General features: G+C 42.7%; 3 protein-coding genes across 11 annotated transcripts in view; 1 reads left to right on the top strand and 2 right to left on the bottom strand.

Annotated features, from left to right (window-relative positions):
• The window catches only part of HMGXB3 (HMG-box containing 3), a 61,539-nt gene extending 60,198 nt beyond the window's left edge, over positions 1–1,341 (bottom strand). For both annotated transcript variants that reach the window (XM_069592404.1, XM_069592405.1), the window contains exon 1: positions 132–1,341. The gene's annotated coding sequence lies outside the window, so the exon portion shown is untranslated. The remainder of the gene's footprint in view (positions 1–131) is intronic.
• PDE6A (phosphodiesterase 6A) overlaps positions 666–20,292 on the top strand; it is a 128,958-nt gene continuing 109,331 nt past the window's right edge. For both annotated transcript variants that reach the window (XM_069592418.1, XM_069592419.1), the window contains exon 1: positions 666–857. The gene's annotated coding sequence lies outside the window, so the exon portion shown is untranslated. The remainder of the gene's footprint in view (positions 858–20,292) is intronic.
• Positions 12,688–20,292, bottom strand: part of SLC26A2 (solute carrier family 26 member 2) — a 110,494-nt gene continuing 102,889 nt past the window's right edge. For all 7 annotated transcript variants that reach the window (XM_069592425.1, XM_069592426.1, XM_069592421.1 and 4 more), the window contains one exon: positions 12,688–19,328. In XM_069592425.1, the coding sequence (XP_069448526.1) occupies positions 17,808–19,328 (1,521 nt within the window). In that variant the 3' untranslated portion in view covers positions 12,688–17,807. The remainder of the gene's footprint in view (positions 19,329–20,292) is intronic.

The following is a 20,292-nucleotide window of genomic DNA, read 5'->3' as shown; positions in this document are numbered from 1 at the left end:
TAGACGAATGCGGGAGGAGACTAAGGCTCACTGCTCCTACACTGAGGAAGAGGCAACAGCGCTCAGAGAGCCGCAGCTCCCAGCTGTGGGCGCCCAGCTCTCGCAGCGCGGCGCTCAAGGGCGGGACTTACCTGGAGAAGCGTGCAAGCCGCGCGGCTCACATTCCCGGTGGCGCGCGGCCAGGGGGCTCGACGAGGGGGCTGGCCGGCGCACTCGCGCTCCGCGCTGTCGGCGAGAGGCGGCTCCAGTCGTGGCAGTGGCAGCAAGGAAGTGGAGGCGAGGACTCGCGCGCGCATCCCGGGGGCTAGAGGAGCCCCGGCCCCGCGGCGCCGCCCGGCGACACACGGCGCGGAGTCGCGACAGCCCCTCTCGCTCCCCTTCCTCGGAGTCGCGATATGGGGTCGTGGAGGGAGGGTGTGGAAGCACACGTTCGCCCCGCAGGCTCTTCAATGACGCCTGCCGAGGGCCCCGGGGGTCAAGCCCCGGGAAGCCCGAGAAAGAAAGCAGGGACACGGGCGTCACCGCGGCACTGGCTCAGCCGCAGCAGCGGCAGCGGCGACGGCAGCAGCAGTAGCAGCGGCAGCAGCACACCTCGGATCGTCAGGGAGACCCGTCCCGGCGGCCCTCGCGGCGCACCGGAAGCGGCCGGCGGCGCGTGACTGCGTGCGACTCCTCGCGCAAGCGCAGTAGCCCATCTCAGACTGAGGGGCGGGCCCATAGAAACTGCTTAGAAACTCAGAAGGGGGCTGCTAAGGAGGACGGACTGCTTCCTGCTAGAGGTTCCGGGAGGCGGAGGAAGCTACGGCCGCCCGCGGTGGAAGCTCTCAGCCCCTCGGGTGTTGCTGTAAGGCGTTCAGGTAAATGGGGCGGGGCTGTGCCGAGGGCGGGGGTCGAGGCCCCGCCTCGCCTGTCAAAGCCAAGTCGGGCCAGGGGAGCCTCAGCACGCTCCCCTAACACGGCGTTCGAGGCATGACCCCATTCCTGCTCTGTCACCGCTTGTTCAGGATAGGTTTGTTACTTCTTAGCGCGTCATCAAGCCGTCCTCCTCACCCAGTGATCTGCCTGCAATCCGTCTCTCCCACCGTCCCACGCACAGTAATGGTTGTGACTATTCAAATGGAACTGAATGACATGTGCAAGCAAATAAGAATTGTCCTTTCCTGCCGATGTCACAGATCGTCCTACATTTGTACAAGCCCCTGCACTCTTCAGTTCAGTTCAGTCGCTCAGTCGTGTCCGACTCTGCGACCCCATGAACTGCAGCACGCCAGGCCTCCTGTCTGTCCATCACCAACTCCCGGATTTGCTTATTTTCTCCTTATACCACTATCACCTTTCTCCATCTACCACTGTCGCCAGCCTTCTCCTAGTCACCTGCCTGAACTGATGCAGTTTCTTCCAATCTCCTCTCTTTCCCCTTTACAGTCTATTCTCCACACAACATGCAGACATATCTTTTTGTACTGTAAATCTGATCAGGTCACTCTCTGCTTAAGACCCTCCAATGTCCTCTTGTTTACTTAGAATAAAATTCAAACTTGACCTCCAAGGTCTTGATTTGGTTCTGAGTCATTCTCCTTCCACATCTCTTCTCAGTACTGGTATTGTTCCCAGAACAAGCTATATCGCACTCTGTAGTATGCAGAATGCTAGCTTTGTACTGAGCCTCCTTGGGTTTGAATTTCAGCCCCATCACATGTAAGCTGTATTAAGCATGTAAAGTATTAATAACAAGTTATGTTTACAAAGAACCAATAATTGGTACTCATTTCTGTAAATGGCATCACCATTCACTCGATTGCTAAGTGCTCAAGCCAGAAATCTGGGTGTTATCCTTGACTCCTCTTGCACCAATCCATCAAGAAGATCTGAAAAAACATTGTCCCAAACTGACCACTTCTTACCATCTCCATTATTACTCTAAAACAAGCCACCATTATCTCACATCAGGGGTCCTGCAACAGCCTCCTAGTCTCCTTTTTCTCTGACACCCTTCCATTACATTCTTCACACAGCAGTCATCTTTCTCTTTGCTTAAAATCCTTCAGGAGCTTCTTGTTGCACTCAAATTAACATATCCCAACTATATATCGCCTACTAGGCTAGCCTGCATTTATCTTCAGAGTTAGGGCCACCTCTTAGGAAAATGTGCTTTACCCATTAGGTACTCCACCTTGCAACCAAAAGACTTTCTAAAGTGCAAATCTGATCATGTCATTCCAAAAACAAACAAACAAAAAACCCCAAAACTCTAAAGGCCTCTTACTATCCCAAGATCCTTGTTTTCTTCTCCAAAGACACTCCCCCCCCACCCCCCGACAATGACTTTTTATTTTCTACAGTACATCATTGCTTTTACACATAGTTCCTTCTATCTCATGAATTCCTTTAACTCCCAACATCAATCTTGTTTCTTCTTAGAAGTACACTGCCCATCTCTGTCCCACTTCTTTGTTGATCATCCCACTTCTTTGTTCTTCCACAGTACACTGTAGCCTCTATTAAAGTACTCCATACACTCTATGGTTTTGTCTTCCCTGCTTCCCTAGTAATGTGCTCAGTGGTAGGCACTATGCTGCATTCATCCTTGTATGGCTGACATCAAGTATAGTGCTTTGCACAAAGAGGATGTCATGAATGGATAGACATGCGTGGAGGTAGTGGCAGAAGTCTCACAGCCTAAAGCACAGCAGCTTGTTCTCAGAGGATTCTCATGATAAAAGGTTTAAGCAGGCAGTTACCAAAACTGCTGCTGCTGGATCATTTCCTTCATAGCACATATCACACTCTAGATTAACAAATTTCTCTGTTCAATTATTATCTCCCTACATCACACTGTATATTTCATAAGGGCAGGAACCTTGACAGTGTTGTTCATCACTGTATCCTCACCACTAGGCGTAGTTATTTATTAAATGAATGTGTGGCTACCAGAAACATCTTCCCACAGTGAAAAATCCTTCCAAACCATGATGACAGAGCTATAAAGATTTCGCTGTGGTGGGATTTCAAGCAGGACTATAGATTGACAGTAACAGCACTAATCTGAGTCAAGAAATCTGAGCTATATGAACTTGGGTAGGCCCCTTCCCTGGGCCTCAGTTTCTGCATCTAGGAAATGAGCCTGATAATAATTCCTTGGATTTATATAATGCATTGCTATTTACAGAACTTTTACCATCTATTATTTCAGTCTAGTCTCATAGCACACAGAGCAGACAGTTATTATTTTTATGAAGGCTCAGAAAATTTGAGGAAATGACTAGATCTCTTCTATTTCAAACATTCTATTAATATGGTGAATCTGTATAAATAATCTCTACAAAAAGTCAGTAGCATGAATCCCATCTTCTCTTGACTTTGGCCTTATCATTTTTTAATATGATTTTTAAAAATCTGAACTCATCTGTTAGGGGGAATCCATTATCTTTGGTTCCTGATAAGCGCTCCATCTTGTCTTGTCGGTTTTCCACACTTGCAGCAAAACAAGCCAAGAGGAGGCACGGACACAGCCTTGGTAGTTGTGGCCTGACCCTCACTCTACAGATATGGGAAACAAGGGGAACAGGAAGCATCCGCAGTTCTCCCTGGAGGAGAAAATGAGAGTTGTGGAAGCTGTAGACTCAGGCAAGAAGAAAGGCAATGTGGCCGAAGAATTTGGCATCATTCCTTCTACTCTGGCTACATTCTTAAAGTGAAAGTCACTCAGTCGTGTCTGACTCTTTGACACCCCATGGACTATATAGTCCATGAAATTCTCTAGGCCAGAATACTGAAGGATCATGCCAAATTTGAAGAGAAGATGCAGGAGGCATGTATGGGACTTCAGCAGAAAAGGATAAGGAGTGCTTTTTATGATGACATTAATAAGACTGTTTTTGCCTGGTTTCAAGAAATCCATGCCAAAAATGTTCTTGTGACTGGTTCTGTCATTCGGAAAAAAGCACTAAACTTGGCCAATAAGGTTGGCTACGACAATTTTCAAGCAAATGTGGGCTGGCTGAACAGACTTCAGGATCGCCACGAAATTTCTTTGAAAGCAGTGTGTAGAGGGGATAGTGAGAGACTAATGCAAGGAGATCCAACCAGTCCATTCTGAAGGAGATCAACCCTGGGATTTCTTTGGAAGGAATGATGCTAAAGCTGAAGCGCCAGTACTTTGGCCACCTCATGCGAAGAGTTGACTCATTGGGAAAGACTCTGATGCTGGGAGAGATTGGGGGCAGGAGGAGAAGGGGACGACCGAGGATGAGATGGCTGGATGGCATCATGGACTCAATGGACGTGAGTCTGAGTGAACTCCGGGAGATGGTGATAGACAGGGAGGCCTGGCGTGCTGCGATTCATGGGGTCGCAGAGTCGGACACGACTGAGCGACTGAACTGAACTGAACTGAACAAGTGGCATGCAGAGGAAATTATAAAACTAGTTGCTGACTTCAGCCCAGATGATATCTTTAATGCTGATGAGACAGGAATGTTTTTCCAGTTGCTTCCCCAACACACACTTGCTGCTAAAGGGGACCATTGTCAAGGGGACAAGAAAGCGAGGCAGCGGTTGACAGCACTCTTTTGTTGCAGCGCTTTAGGAACTGAAAAAATGAGACCATTGATTGTTGGTAGGTCAGCCAACCCACACTGACTCAAGAATGTCCATTCCCTCCCCTGTGACTACTGAGCCAACCAGCAGGCATGGATGACACAGGATATGTTTAATGAATGGCTGATGCAAGTGGATGCCAGGATGAAGCAGGCGAACACTGGATCCTCCTGCCAATCAACAAGTGCTCTGCTCACAGCATGCTTCTTCCATGCTTGGCAAGGACTCAGGTGTGGTATCTGCCCTCAAACTGCACTGCCGTCCTGCAGCCACTGAATCTTGGCATAATTCATACCATGAAAGTGCGGTACAGGAGCCACCTTTACAACTGATCTTCCTCAAGTTCAACAGCAGTGAGGATCAAGAAAAAGTGGACATCAAGCAGGCTGATGGCATGATTGCTGCAGCATGGTGGTCAGCCAAGTGGTCCACAGTGGTGAAATGCTGGCAGAAGGCAGGCATCGTTCCTGTGGAACTGACAGATTCTGACAGAGGACAGCCACCGGTGAACCAGGTATTGCCACTGAAAAGTTGTGGCACTTGGTGGTTCTTGCCACCTGTGTCCCAAATGAATTTCCAAGACGTCGTCACTGCAGACGATGACCTCATCATCTCTCAGGAGCTGTTGGACACAGAGGTCATCCAGGACATGGGAGCCAGAAAAAGTACTGATGAAGCTGGAAGTGAAGATAAGGGGGAGGCATCTTTGCCACAGCAGCCAAAAATCACTATCACAGAGGCCATCTCAAGTGCACAGAAGCTTAAACGGTTCCTTTCCACTTGTGCAGGTGTTCCTGATGCCATTTTTGGACAGCTAAATGGCATAGATGAATATTTAATGAGAAGAGTGATGCAAACTCTTGTTGATTCCAAAATTACAGATTTTCTCCAAACAAAATAATATAGAAATTAACTGCTTCTTTTAATTCAGAGGATGTAGTTTACAAGAATAAATTTCTTTAGATAGGAATATTGAACTTAAATTTTGAGCAATATTATGACAACATTCCAGTTTTCTGAAATAATCAGGGAGCTTTCTTGAATGGAATTTGGGACCCAAGGGTTTTCATTTCTACCAAGTTCCCAGGCGATGCCAATGCTGATGTGGTCCAAGGTCCGTGCTTGAGAACCACTGGTCCTGCTGGGTTCTACCGCTTCTCTTTTTAACTGGCCATCTAAATACCCCTAATCACTAACTGTCAAAAAAAAAAAAGCATCAGCTGTTCTTACTGTAGAACTGTAACTCCTTCCTGCTGATCTAGTAACTCCAGAACCTTCTTAGCTATTTTCCTGAATGCCCTACCAAGTATTCAGTAGAGGTACATCTATGTCAAAAGAATTACCAAGAGCCATCTAGCCTATCAAAGCATCTTTTAGTACTTCAGGATTATTATCAGTAGGGTGCCAGAGTATAGGGAAATAAAGTGCCTGAAAGAGGAGACATGCTACAACCTGGAAAGCATGGTAATACCAGTGTACCTCTAAAATCCAGGCAAGGCGTGAGGAACGTTCATAAGAGAGATGACCTGTGTGAGAATGTTTGGATTATTCGGATAATCCACGGTGGTCCTCTGCACACCAGTGAATAACCCAGCCTGGACCATGTTATTAATACAAGGGCACACTGTTTGCCTCCACTACAATTACTTCATTGCTGTTGTTGTTCAGTCACTAAGTCGCGTCCAACTCTTTGCGACCCCATGGACTGTAGCCCACCAGGCTCCTCTGACCGTGGGGTTTCCCAGGCAAGAATACTGGAGTGGGTTGCCATTTCCTTCTCCAAGGGATCCTTCCAGGTCAGGGATCAAATCTGCATCTCCCACACTGGCAGGTGGATTCTTTACCACTGAACTACCAGGGAAGCCCGTAAGTCACCCTTATTCATTTGCGTTTGTTCTTCAAAGAGTCTGTAAGAGCAAAGTGAAGTTATTTAAAACTGTATAAATTTATCATCAAATTTATATTAAATATACCACTGTAAAGCAATTATCCTCCAATTAAAAATAAAAAATAAAATTATATTAAAAGTTTTTCTCCTATAAAAAGGCATGCTTAATATCCTCTGAAACCCTAGTATCTGTTAGTCATGAGTTAGATAAGTGTCAGGTTCATTTTTAGAAGGTACACGCAATACCTGTTACTGTTGTAGTGTGGTTCCCTGCCACAAGTTAATTTTATGGCTATTTTAGAAATCCATAGCAATTTAGTGATTTTTCTTCCTGTAGTTACTTAATTGAAACAGATGTATAAAGCAGATTAATCATAGAAAATACCACTTCCATGTTGAACAAAAGAACAAACACACACACACAGCAGATGCTTAAATAGATGTGTTTTTTTAAAAAACCTTATTATGGATATTTTTTCCTTTTAACAAACTAATAATATAATTTGAATTAAAGTTCTCATACATATTTTAAATTATTAACACATAGGAGAGGAAAATAGTGTCTTCTGGCTAAGTCCTGTGGTTCTGTCTCACTGTCAGCACCTTAATTGCTTTCATCATGTGTCAGGATTACTCATGAAATTTCTAATTTCTTCTCTCATCTTTCTTCCCGAAGTCCATTTTGCACATGTTAGAACTCTTTCCCCTCCCCAGTTATCTGTAGTGGCTCCCAAAGGCCTACAAAAGCAGAAGACTGTTTAGCTGAGTTCTAGCACCCTCTGGAGTTGACTACAACCTGCATCTGCACTTGGCTGTCAGCACAGCTTAGTGTGTGAGGCCCCCACCGTGGGCCGTTGTCTCCACTCCACACCATGTCTGCCAGTGTGCCTTTGCCTGAATGCCTCACCCTGCTCTCTACCAAGCTGGGCCTCACATGTTCTTCAAGCTCTAACCAGAGTCATCTTTTAGCCCTTAAGACTCCAGCGCCTGTTCCACCTTTCTCTCCCTCAACTCCTCAGCACTGCTGTCTCTATCATTCAGTTAAGCACGTAAATGTTTTGTCAACATTCTTAAATGTTTGTCAACATCACTTAAATGTTTGTCAACATACAGTAGCCAGACTGTACATGAGAGCAGGAACCTCTGCCTTTGTAACCGTAAAGGTACCTAGCACTGTTATGGGAACATCAGTAAACATCAGTAGGCACATCAGTAAACACTGGTGTATAAATTAATGTCAAGTAATGTCAAAGCCACCTTATTTTTAAAGCTGCAAGAAGCACTGATCTTACTAGAAAATGATTTGGAGATAAGATAGGGCTGCCATCTATTTTAAAAGGACTTGGCAAAATTTTTCCATGATTCATCGTTCAAATATTATTCCAGTCCAGGTTACAATCTATTCTTTGATTATGAAGAATTCTAATACAGAATTAAACCTATTCCCTTGCACAGAAAGTCACTGCTGGAATCTCCATTTCTGTAAGATAAGACTTTAGTGTGAAAGGCTTTGTCTCAGTGCTTTGTATATAGTAATATTCAGTATGTGCTTAAACGTGCTCTTTAAAAAAAGAAATCTCACATTCTTGATTCATTTAACATATCATATGAATTATATCCAAGCAGATGGAAATCAGACCCAGGGGAGCTTTTGCAGTCTGGTTTATGTCAGGTGAAACTTGGCTCCTCTTGGATATTGGGGGTTTTTGTTGTTGCTGTTGTTTTGCCTTCTGCAATGTGGGATCTTAGTTCCCTCACCAGGGATCAAACCTGTACCCCCGCAGTGAAAGCACAGTTTAAACCACTGGACCACCTGTAAAGTCCCCAAATTAGAGGGTTTTGACACTGTTTTAAACTAAAAGAGGTTGATGCTATCCCTCCTTGGTCTGCTGTCTTCATCAGGCCCTCTCTGGCTTCTCTCTGACTTTCTGCTCCCTCCAACCCCACTTGAGGATATAGTTTTGTCCCACCTGACCAATCCATTTTGTAAGCCGCCATTCTGGGATTACAGACCTACCTCAATTGTCCTGTCATGAGGATAAAAAAGTGTACCTGTAAACGCTGTCTGTTGTCATCACTTGCTTCCCAAGTGGCGCAGTGGTAAAAAATCCACCTGCCAATACAGGAGGCACAGGAGATGCAGGTTCGATCTTTGGGTTGGGAAGATCCCCTGGAGTAGGAAACGGCAACCTGCTCCAGTATTCTTGCCTGGAAAGTTCCATGGACAGAGCCTGGCAGGCTACAGCCCACGGGGTCACAAAGAGTCGGACACAACTGAGCGTGCGCGCACACACACATTGTCATTACTATCCACCCAATTTGGAACCTAACCATCTAGAGGCAAGGACCTGCCTTACCACTAAAATATCTTGGGGTTCAGTGTTCCAGAACCACCCAACCTGAGCAATAGATAAAACTCAATGAGTTGTCTTTGCCCTATTCCTATGAAGGGCTCTTTCATTAAAAAGGAAGAAAGCTAAGGGACTTCCCTGGTGGTCCAGTGGCTAAGACTCCATGCTCCCAATGCAGGGGGCCAGGGTTCGGTCCCTGATAGGGGAACTAGATCTCACATGCTGCAACTAAGACCTCAAGCAGCCAAATAAGTATTTTAAAAATTGATGTGTAAAAGAAGAAAGCTAAGACTTATTGACTGCATATTTATGTCTAACATTGTGTCACTTCTTATCACTTAATCTTTCCAACAAATCATAATACCAAAGGATAGATAGTTATCTTCGAATTGGGATGTGGTAGAGGGCTACCAGGGGTAGCTCAGTTGGTAAAGAATCTTCCTGCAATGCAGGAGACCCTGGTTCGATTCCTGGGTCAGACAGTTCCTCTGGAGAAGGGATAGGCTACCCACTGTAGTATTCTTGGGCTTCCCTTGTGGCTCAGCTGGTAAAGAATCTGCCCGCAATGCAGGAGACCTGAGTTCGATCCCAGAGTTGGGAAGATCCCCTGGAGAAGGAAAAGGCTACCCACTCCAGTATTCTGGCCTGGAGAATTCCATGCGTTGTAGTCAATGGGGTCACAATGAGTGACACAAATGAGCAACTTCACTCACTCACTCAGAGCATGTTCCTGCCACCAGAGGGCAGAGGTGGGCTACATGAGGGAGACAGTTCAGACAACTGAAGAAATTAGGAATTTCTTGGAATTTCTCTGACATAGCAGAGACTGAGAAAGTAGAGGAGGAAAGGGAGAGGAGACACAGGATGTGGGACTTGATCAAGCAACTGATTTAGAAATACTATAGCTTGAGCTTCCCTGGTGGCTCAGTGGTAAAGAATCTGCCTGCCAATGCAGAAGACACGGGTTCGATCCCTGGTCCAGGAACATCCCACACGCCAAGGAGCTACTACTAAGCCCATGTGCCACACAGCTACTGAGCCTGTGCTGCAGAGCCCTTGCACTGCAACTACTGAAGCCTGTGTGTCCTAAAGCCCATGCTCCGTGACAAGAGAAGCTACAGCAATGAGAGGCCTGCATACTGCAACTAGAGCAGCCCCCAATGTCCACAACTAGAGAAGTGAAGCAAAGACCCACCACAGCCAAAAATAAATAAAATTATTTTTTAAAAAGAAAGAACTGTACCTCAGACTACCCAATCCACCCTGTTGTACACATTTATCCCTTCAACTATTGATAACCACATGCCACATAATTGACTCTGGGCAGATAATTGACTCTGCAAATAAGCCAGTGTTAGAGAAATAGTCACCCATCAATATATCCATGCTTTCAATAATCACTGAAATGTTGCACCTTATGAAATACCCACTGCTGACCTGAAAGGCACAGAGAATGAATTAAGTTCATGACCCTCCCTTCAAGCAGTCCAGGAAGCAGAGGATATCAATGAGAGGGGAAAAATAATAATAGAGTTGTAAAGGCCATTTTAGAGAATAATCAGAGAATTTACAGAATTACAGAGATAGAGCCCAAAGGAGCCCCTGCATGAGAAGAGGAATTCAATAGGAATTGTTGCCAAGAGCCAGGGACATTTAATATGAAGTGTCTGAAGAAAAGAGTAGGGAGTTGTGTATATGGGGCTGGGAAGCAATCCCTGGCAGAAGGAACAGCCTTCTATAAAAAGGCCTGAGTATTTAAAAAATGGCCCATTTGGGAACAGCTAAGGTTAAGGTCCGTCTAGTCAAGGCTATGATTTTTCCAGTGGTCATGTATGGATGTGAGAGTTGGACTGTGAAGGAGGCTGAGCGCCAAAGAATTGATGCTTTTGAACTGTGGTGTTGGAGAAGACTCTTGAGAGTCCCTTGGACTGCAAGGAGATCCAACCAGTCCATTCTGAAGGAGATCAACCCTGGGATTTCTTTGGAAGGAATGATGCTGAAGCTGAAACTCCAGTACTTTGGCCACCTCATGAGAAGAGTTGACTCATTGGGAAAGACTCTGATGCTGGGAGGGATTGGGGGCAGGAGGAGAAGGGGACGACAGAGGATGAGATAGCTGGATGGCATCACGGACTCGATGGACGTGAGTCTGAGTGAACTCCGGGAGATGGTGATAGACAGGGAGGCCTGGCATGCTGCGATTCATGGGGTCGCAAAGAGTCGGACACCACTGAGCGACTGAACTGAACTGAACTGAAGGTTAGAGGTAGGGATGTCAAGCAAAGGATGTGTGGTAGGACAAGTGACTGGAGATGCAAACAAGAACATAGTTTTTAAGGTCCTCTTGGCTAAAGCATTAATTCTGAACTTACCCTAAAAACACTGGAGAACCACTTACAAGTGTCAAACTTCATTTTTGTAGAAACTGAGAACTAACGTAAAGGCTGAGCTGCAAAGATAAGGTAAACTAGTTAGGCTGTGACATCATCCCAAAGAGAAATGATACACATTGAGGGCAAGGAAGAGGTGTTGGACTTCAAAGACTCTTTGTCAGGTAGATGGCTTTGGTGTGAGAGATGAAGAGGAATGTTCTAGAATTTCCCAGGATTCTGGCTTGAGTACCTAGCTCATGCCATAATCAAGAAAGGTTAAACAGGAGGTGCTTGGAGATATATTGCTTATGAGATGCCCGTGGGATCCAGGTTGAACTGTCCAGGAACAGCTGTGGAGATTTATACACAGACAGACATGCTGGTTAGTGTTTAGAAATGTCAGGCTAGAAATTATGTTTGGCTGGCATTCGCATACATATAATAAGGGGATTAAAGCCATAAATGTGGGTACAGTCATCTGGGGAGAGCTTACAATGCAAGGTGTTTATGATATGAGGGTCCATGAACCAGCCTTTTTCTATAATCGTCTGTGTATACATGCACATGTGGCATTTCTCCAAGAAGAGCCATACTTGAATCAGTTACAATGGATCTGGAAATTCAAACTTTAAGCAGTAGTGCTATATGAGGAGAAACAAGGCCAAGGACACAAGCACTGAAAGGACCGACAGGACAGCAGAGCCCTCCAAGCTGGTTAGAGGAGATGCTAGAGAATGAGTGTGAGGCACTGCAGGGGCTCTGGATCCTAGATGCTGCGTGCAGACGGAGTGAGGGCACACTCCTTCACCCTGTGGGGTAGGTACGAGCTTAGGAGCAGAATGCCCAGGGCTACCAAAGCACTGCCAAAGGAACACTGAAAACTGTCCTTAACCCCATACACACACTCCTACTTCTTCTCCACAGCTGAGAGGCAGACGAGGGGGGACATTCCAAGAGGCTCTCAGCAGGTATGGTGAGGGGATGGTGGTACAGATTTGTCCTTACCAAGCGGTATGTGCTCCAGTTAGGAACTGCACTCCCACTTCTCTCACTTAGTTGGTATAAGGTGTTAGCTGCAATCTCAGGAGGAAAATGTGCTTCAAAATTCAGTGTTAGGACAGGAGTAAAACATAAGCCAGATTTGAGTTTTCTGATTTCAACACAGTAATGATCAGGAGTCATGCAACATAAGAACTGGCAGACTCTTTGAGCAATCCAGTCCTCTTCCCCTACTTCACTGATAGAAAACTTGAGTCCCCAAAGGGGACTCAGGACCCCAAAAGCAAAAAGGAAAGAACTAGGCTTTTTTATGCTTTAAGATTTTCTGTAAGGACAAATACTTTTGTCTGGTGGGAAAAATGATGACTAAATCACACTCCAATGTAAAGAAATGGTATTTTAAAATTCACTGGTGACCTAAATGTGCTTAGTTAGAAACACTTCCCTCTTGCACTTGAATAATTTATACACAGTAATATTTTATTAGCATGACAATTTATTAGCAGACAAATGACACCTCTAGATCTCAACACATAAAGGATCTTATTAATAATCATCACAAACAGATCCCAGAAGAAAAGGAGCTGCTATTAACCAATCCCCCCCTCTCTTGAAATAGGCTGTAATCCATCAATAACTCATCCTCAATCCATGGAGGATTAAGCATAATTTACGTGGAGTAGCATCAGCGCACTTGTTTTGTTTAAACAGATATACATACATGGTATAAAACACATTCCCAAAAGTCATTAGCCTTGAATAAACTGGAAAAAAAAAAAGCAGTATACTGTTTTAGTGAATAGACAAGACTCAGAATTTAAGTTCATTCAGCTCTAATCCTAATATTGTCTTGATTTGTATACAAAACTGAAAGACCAAAAAAGGTAGCATTTTATATAGATTGGTTTGTTCACACTAATTTGATGAATCATGGCAGCATCAGAACTCAAACAGTAACTCCAATTGATTTGAATTGAAAAGGCAAGAGCAGTTTCATTCCAAGTAATTTTTTAGGGATGGGGATTGGGGTGTGGGAAGAAAACTTTCCTAAAATAAGTTTCTTTAAACTGCAGTTAGAGATCCTTTGTGCCTAAGGATGCTTGTCTGTTTGCCTAGTAAAAACCCTTTGTTAGAAATTCTGTCATTGGTATTTTTAGTAAGATTACAATTATTTGGCCAATTTCAGAGTCATAATTCAGGTCCAAGAAAGGTTATTCAAAGTTCCAATGTAGATTTATAAATGTGGTGGCTCCAATGTAGGCATCTAGTGTCCTTCATTATTCCAGTTTTCATAATTTAATATCTCCTTCCAATTTTACATCACTAGGAGAAAAATACACACCAGAAAAAAAGTCTACTATTTGGTATAATGCTTATTTTACTTTCCTAACTGTATTAACATGTTTACTTTAAAATTTCAAGTGCAAAACACTTGTTTAAAAAATAGTCCTTGTCAAGATAAAAATTACCTTACAGAAATAAATTTCCCTCACTTATACGTTTAAATTCTCCATTTTAAAGTTACTAACATCTTTTTTAAAAACCTAAAATTGTATATAGTATTTCAAAACTATTTTACTTTAATAATGATAATAGGCTATGATAATAAACTAGTTGGTATATTATTTTGGCCTACTGCATAATTTTCATTCTTGTTATTAGCACTTGAATGATTCCATTCATGATTTCTAAAATCTTTATACCACAAGAAAAAAAAAAGCCTAATTAGTTCATAGCCTAAAAGCTTTCTAGATCTAATTTCTTCCTTTTCACAGTCCTTAAAGCACAGTTTCAAATAAGGCATCCACTAGAACAGATAAAACAGTAGAGGAAAAAAAGAGAAACATCAAAGAACAGAAAAATTAAAAGTCTGAATCCTATCGATTGGATTCTTACCTTGTCACTGTGCAATCATCCCTTGAGCAGAACAGGGGTGTCCTTGTTTGCCTCAGTTGCCTGCCTTCCCACTCAGACATCAGTCCAGGTTCAGCTTAGGCCCTCCATAAAGCACCTCCAAGTGCTGCCGTGTGTTACTAGAAGAGTTAGCATATAGCCCACCTACTGGATTTAGTATTTAAGTCCCAGCACCTGGCCCGCACCCTAAACTCCTGCATAGGTCCTCAGGAAGTATCTGAGGTACTGTCTACGTTGATGTTATGGCTCATCTATAGGAATACATAGAGGAAAACAAGAACGTGACTATGGAGCACAAAGCTTGAATTTATCGTTATAACCTCTAGCTTTAAGTTTCCAAAAAATTCACTACAACCCTGTTCTCACTTTTATATTAAGCTCAGGGCTAACACCACACATGTTCTTAAGTGACAAATTACTAACAGAATAACCCTGCAGAGAATTATTTTTCTTGTTAAAATGTGATCATAACATTAGAATAGTCTGATGAACTCATCTAATATATTGACAGTTTAAAGATCACCATTTACCATGCTATAAATTTACCAGTAAATTTTGGCTTCAGTGTCTACTGATGTTTAAAAGCTATTTCAGTTTATCCAAATTTTGTTTTCCTTTGCTCCTTAAAAAAGTTGACATCTTTCAGTTTTACTGATATCAGAGGCTACAGTCACTCAATCTAGAGTATCTACAGTAGGTCAACCCCGGCTTTGGCCTCAACCTTGGATACCGGCTCTTTCACTTTGGCGAATCTGTGCACTCCCCTTCTAGAAGCAGAATCCAGTTCTGAGTCTGCTCTCAAACTAAGCTGTGGCTCTTAATCCTGGTCTCCCTTCTTATGGACAGTCATGTCTGAAGCTAACCAGGGGCTGAATCCTGTTCATCTGAGGCCCTCATCTCCCTTGCTTGGTCAGAGATCATCTTTGTAATAGTCTATTCCCTTCACCTCTCTCTTGAATGTTACCCTTTGACTTTAGGTGAACTCTACCCCTCTGGTTGTATGAGTTTTAACCATCAAGAATGTACATATATTTCAATTAAATTACCATTTTAAGATAGTCAGAATTTTGTACATTCATCAATAAGCAATACAAATATGCGTCAGTTAGACTCTAAAGTTCAGAGTAAGCAAGACATTTTTGTGTCAATAAAGTGTGTAAAATATCACCTCATCAACTAAATCAACCAAACCTTTGAGCAAGAAAGCAGATTCCTTTGGCTTTGGTTATAGGCTTGATTCCTTTAAATACCAGCAATCAAAAAATCTTAACATGAAAGTACAGGCAGATTTCAATCCAAGCAGACAAGGTAAGATTTAAATTCTAGTGTATCTTCAGTATTTTTACAAATGGCTTCCAAAAGTAGAATCTCTTATTCGGTCGGGTAGGTAGGAGAAAAGCAAACCAGAACACAGATTCAAGAATCTGCTACTTGCATAAAGTTCCAGAACTGCTTATATCTACATTTTGGGCAGAAATGGGAGGTAAAGGTCAAAGCCTGTTGTTCTTTTAAGAGATTTTCTAAATTCTCTGGAATCTTTTCGAATTCCCCCGTGGTAAGGTCTGCTAAATTATAAAGTCATCTTGAAGAGGCACTCATTACTCTGTCACATGGCATTAGGTATTTACCACAATCTGGACTCAAACTTGGCTCGGGTGAGGTACAAGACCGGGTTGAAAACAAATGACAACCAAGATACTTTGATTTTACTATTCCTTTTCGTCTAAGACTAGAAAGACAGAGCAAATATTTGCTACAAACAATAAACAAAAGAGACACAAATACAAACAGCAGTTAACATTTCTGCAATTCAAGACTTAAATTCTAAAAGGATGTCAAAACTCTAAGGACACTATTACATTTAATCATGATGTCAATCACCTCAAAGAGAGAAATCTAGCTCCTGAGAAACTGCTTTGTTTTAATGATAGAAAGGTGTTTTTCATGTAAACTGATGGGCAGAGCTCTATCAGAAAATCAACACTTGCAGTTTATGGAGCCAACAAGAAAGATGTTTAAAAGTCTCCCACTTCTGTAGATGTGTTATACAGTTTGTTTCTCATAAACACATTGTTTAGAATGTAGGAATGGGTTAAAAATGATTTTGCACTTTTGTAGTTTTTATCTTGTTTGTTTAAAATGGTGTGCTAAATGTTTCAGTCTCATATAAACCATTTTCCTAAGTTTGGAAAATCTGTTTTTTTCCCTCACCCATAAAGGTCCAGATACAGAACTATAAGCTTTCAAGGTTGGACATACTTTTCCAAAGGAAATATTTCTGTACCACAACTAGTGACCAGGTATGATAAATAGTACATCCCCAGAACCTGGGTTGTATGAATATGATGCTTCTAAATCCTTTTACACAATAGTTTTAGGTGGCCCATAAAGCAAAAAGTGGTCACTGTCATCAGTATTTATTATACATCAACAGGGTGCATAGCGGTAAGCGTTAGCTTTGTTTTCACTAAAACATCTACAATTACTGATGTTCTTTTGGAAGCATTCTGTCACTTCTGTGCATTTTTCTCCATTGGTCACAATAAATTTTTTCTTACAGAGTAAAAATGAATAGTAGCTTCTCAAATATGAGAAAGACTGTCAATTCCCAGCTGACTTGCTAAGCATGGGAAGGAAAGAAAAATTCACTACTAAATAAACAGATTTTTAAAGGAAGTTGTCAGTCATTCCTTTTTTGCAATCTGTCCGGAACAGTTTGCCTCAAGGTCACTTAAAAAGCTACATGAAATTGCCAAGTCAGCACTGTGCCTTTTCTCTGGCAAACTTGTCAATCACTGGCAATCAGACATAGAGGTTTAGAACAGATTCCATGGGAAACACACTACACGAAAGTTAAAACAGAGCTTAATGGCAGATTAATACTCAGAAACAAGGACAGACAGGAATCACAGAAGAGACAGGGAGGATTCTCACTATGTTGACTGGCATGAAGAGCTCTTTTCTCACCTACTTACCCTAAACAAAAAGGCTGACTAAAAACATCAAATGTATCACACCACAAGCGTTCTGTATAATGTGGGACTGGCTGCTAGGGTTTCACAAACCTGCTCTGCCATCGGACTCCTGATAAGACTGTGCCAGAGAGGAACGATACTTTCCTGTAAAAAGCCAGAGATCCGACTGCCATCTGGAGAGCAAAGACGGGATAGAGAAGCTCAAGTGAGAACAAGCTTGTCTAGTTACCACCCTGCACTCCAGAAGCTTCTTGACTTGCTGTTACAAGAGAAGACATACATTCTTTCCCTACTTCCTTTATCCTCTCTCTCCAAAGAGCCATGTCAAACAGGCTCCAGCTCCTCTTATATACATGCCAGATTTACCCCTTTACCTCCTGAAGAAGCAAAAGTTCAGATGCCTATCTCCTAAAACAGGATGGTAATTAGGTTTGGGGCTACTTTACAGTTCAACAGATATTTAATTCCAAGAATATCTCATATTTGAGAGAAAACTTAAAACCACATTTTCTTTTTTTGATTCTGCCTAACTAAAAGCTCTGCTGCATTTGTGTATTTACAAAGGCCATCAACTTCAAAGGAAGAATTCTGCCTAGCCTAAAGGTTAAAATTTCTTGTGTGCAGCAATTTCCAGTTCCACAGTATAAAATGCTACACACTTGAATTTTAACCTATTGGCTAGATGGGATTCTTCCTTCCATCTACCTTCTCAATCACTGGAAAAACTTGGACCATTGGGAACATATCTCTCTTTTTGATTCTGAGAGTCTTCTGCAAAAGTCATGGCTTCATATACACTATAAAAGAGAAGGTTTTCTTCATCCTTTTTGCAGTACTCTCCCCTGGCCAGGGAGTCCCTCACAGAGGGATTGCACTGAGCCAGCAGAACCTGGATGCCAATAGCTTCATAATCTCTGCGAACTTCTTTCAGTGTATGGATCCCTGCTGTATCTAAAAACTGTATTGCACTACAGTCAATCACTATTGTATGGAACTCTAAGGGATCATAGGAAAGTTGCACTGAAACTTCGTCCTGGATTCCACTGAGTGTTACCGTTTCCCTTTTGATCTTTTTCTTTGCTGCCTTCCTCTGAGCTGCTTTTACTAAGACTGGGTTGAGAGTTTTTTTGTATAAGACAGATTTAAAATATTCTTTGTTTACGTAGTAGAGAGGGGCCACAAAGCGGAAAATCTTGATGCCTGACTTGGCCTGAAGGTTCTTGTAGGCACACATGGACTCAAAGACTTCAGAATCTTCCACCAAGCCAAGCAATGAAGCCTTTGGCTTCTGAGTGCGGAGGATAACACAAAACATAGAAAAACAAACCCCAGTAAGCAGGCCTATTTCAGTACTGATCAGTGCAGAGGACAGCATAGTAACAAACCAGATAACTGTGTCCATTCTGCTAATCCTCCACATCTGGGGCAGATCCTTAAATTTACATAGGGCTCCCCGGAGATTTACAATAGTGATCACACCAAGGACACTTTTCTGCAGGGAGAAGAACAAAGGAGCTATGACCAAGAGGACCAACAAAAGAACCAGAGCTGTCATCACACCAGAAACCTGAGTTTGACAGCCTGTGGATTCCTTCACCAGTGTCTTTGCAAGAGCTGCGCTAGTAGTGAAGCTGTGGAAGAAGGAAGGGATGATATTGCAAAAGCCGATAGCATACATTTCCTGATTAGCTTTGACTGTGTAGCCATGTTTCTTGGCAAACATCTCAGAAAGTGATACAGTGATAGCAAACCCAATGATAGCAATAGCTATTGCATCTACAGCCACTCTAGGAATTAAGTTCCAGTCAGGTGCTTTGGGTGGCATAAACCCAGTGGGAATATGCCCAGCAATACTGGTGCCATATTTCTCAGAGAGTTTTCCAAAATGAGAGGCTAATGTGGCTGCCACAACAACAAAGAGTTCAACAGGAATCGGTGCCTTAAGCTTGGACTTGAAGCGCTCATTGAGTTCTTTGGTTGGCAAAAGAACCAAAAGGCACAAAAGGCTGGTGATGAGATCACAGATATTGGTCTTATGGATGTTTCTGAAGATATGTATCCAAGTAGTGATGAGTGATCCCACTCCACCACTCCGAGGAAGGCTGAGTCCAAGGAGGTACTTGACTTGAGATGTAAGAATAGTGAAGGAGGCACCAGTGACAAACCCACCCAGCAAGGCATCGGAGAGGTAGACTGAGACAAAGCCCACTTGAAAGAAGCCCATCGCTACCTGGAAGAAAGGATATACAAGTGTTAAAGATCAATGGAAAAGACCTTATAAATCCTATATTCCCCTAGTATTTCTTTGTGTGGAGGCACTCTACCTGAGCACTACAGAATGTCACAGCTAGAAACAAAAACACAATCATTTATCAATTCTCTCATTTTACAAAGAGAGGGCTCATTTTAATGACACTCAGAGGCCTGAACAAGTTGCCCAAGGTCACAGTGTTACTAACTAGCCCAGACAAGAATTCAGGATTCCTACTTTCTTGTTCAATGTTTCTTAAACTTGAATAAGGTTCAGATTGCTTTGAAAAAGAAAAAGTCTCCCAAGGATCTATGAGAAATCATAAGGATGCAAATTGGAAAAATTCTAACTTAAAAAACATTTATTTTTCTTTAAATCACGTATCATTACTGTAAGTTTTTACTGATAAAACAAAAAACTAGATTCACATCAAAATGGAACCACACTTTAAAAATGATTATAGAACTCTCTTTAATCTAACTTCAAACTGAGAAACGATTTTCAGCTTGTGTACATGTGGTTATGCCACACTGCCTTCCATGTGAATTCTACATCCTCAAATATACAGTATTTTATTTCTTTTTCCTCTTCCCAATTAATTCTTCCTCAAAATTCTATTGTACCCTTTCTCATTCTTGGTGAGGCATACTAATGAAAAAGCAAAAATGAACTCTGAGGACACAGCTCTTCTGTTCACCAGCCTCTTCTCCCTCCCCTCCTACCCAGGCACCTAATAGAGTAAGCTACTCTTCTGCGTCCCATATTGGTTCTAAATGTCTCTAACAGAGAAAAGGGTTAATGCTGGCACTGACTCCTGAATGCCAAAAGGCACAGGCATGATGATAATGGCAGATCAGTGGATTCTGTGGAGACCCAAGAACTTCATTTCTAATCCTTCTCCTGGCTGACAGTATGAAATAGAGGTCCCCAACTTGTTTCCTCC

This window comes from Ovis canadensis, chromosome 5, assembly GCF_042477335.2.
Source record: "Ovis canadensis isolate MfBH-ARS-UI-01 breed Bighorn chromosome 5, ARS-UI_OviCan_v2, whole genome shotgun sequence".
NCBI classification, from domain to species: domain Eukaryota; kingdom Metazoa; phylum Chordata; class Mammalia; order Artiodactyla; family Bovidae; genus Ovis; species Ovis canadensis.
This window is presented reverse-complemented; position numbering and strand designations above follow the sequence as displayed.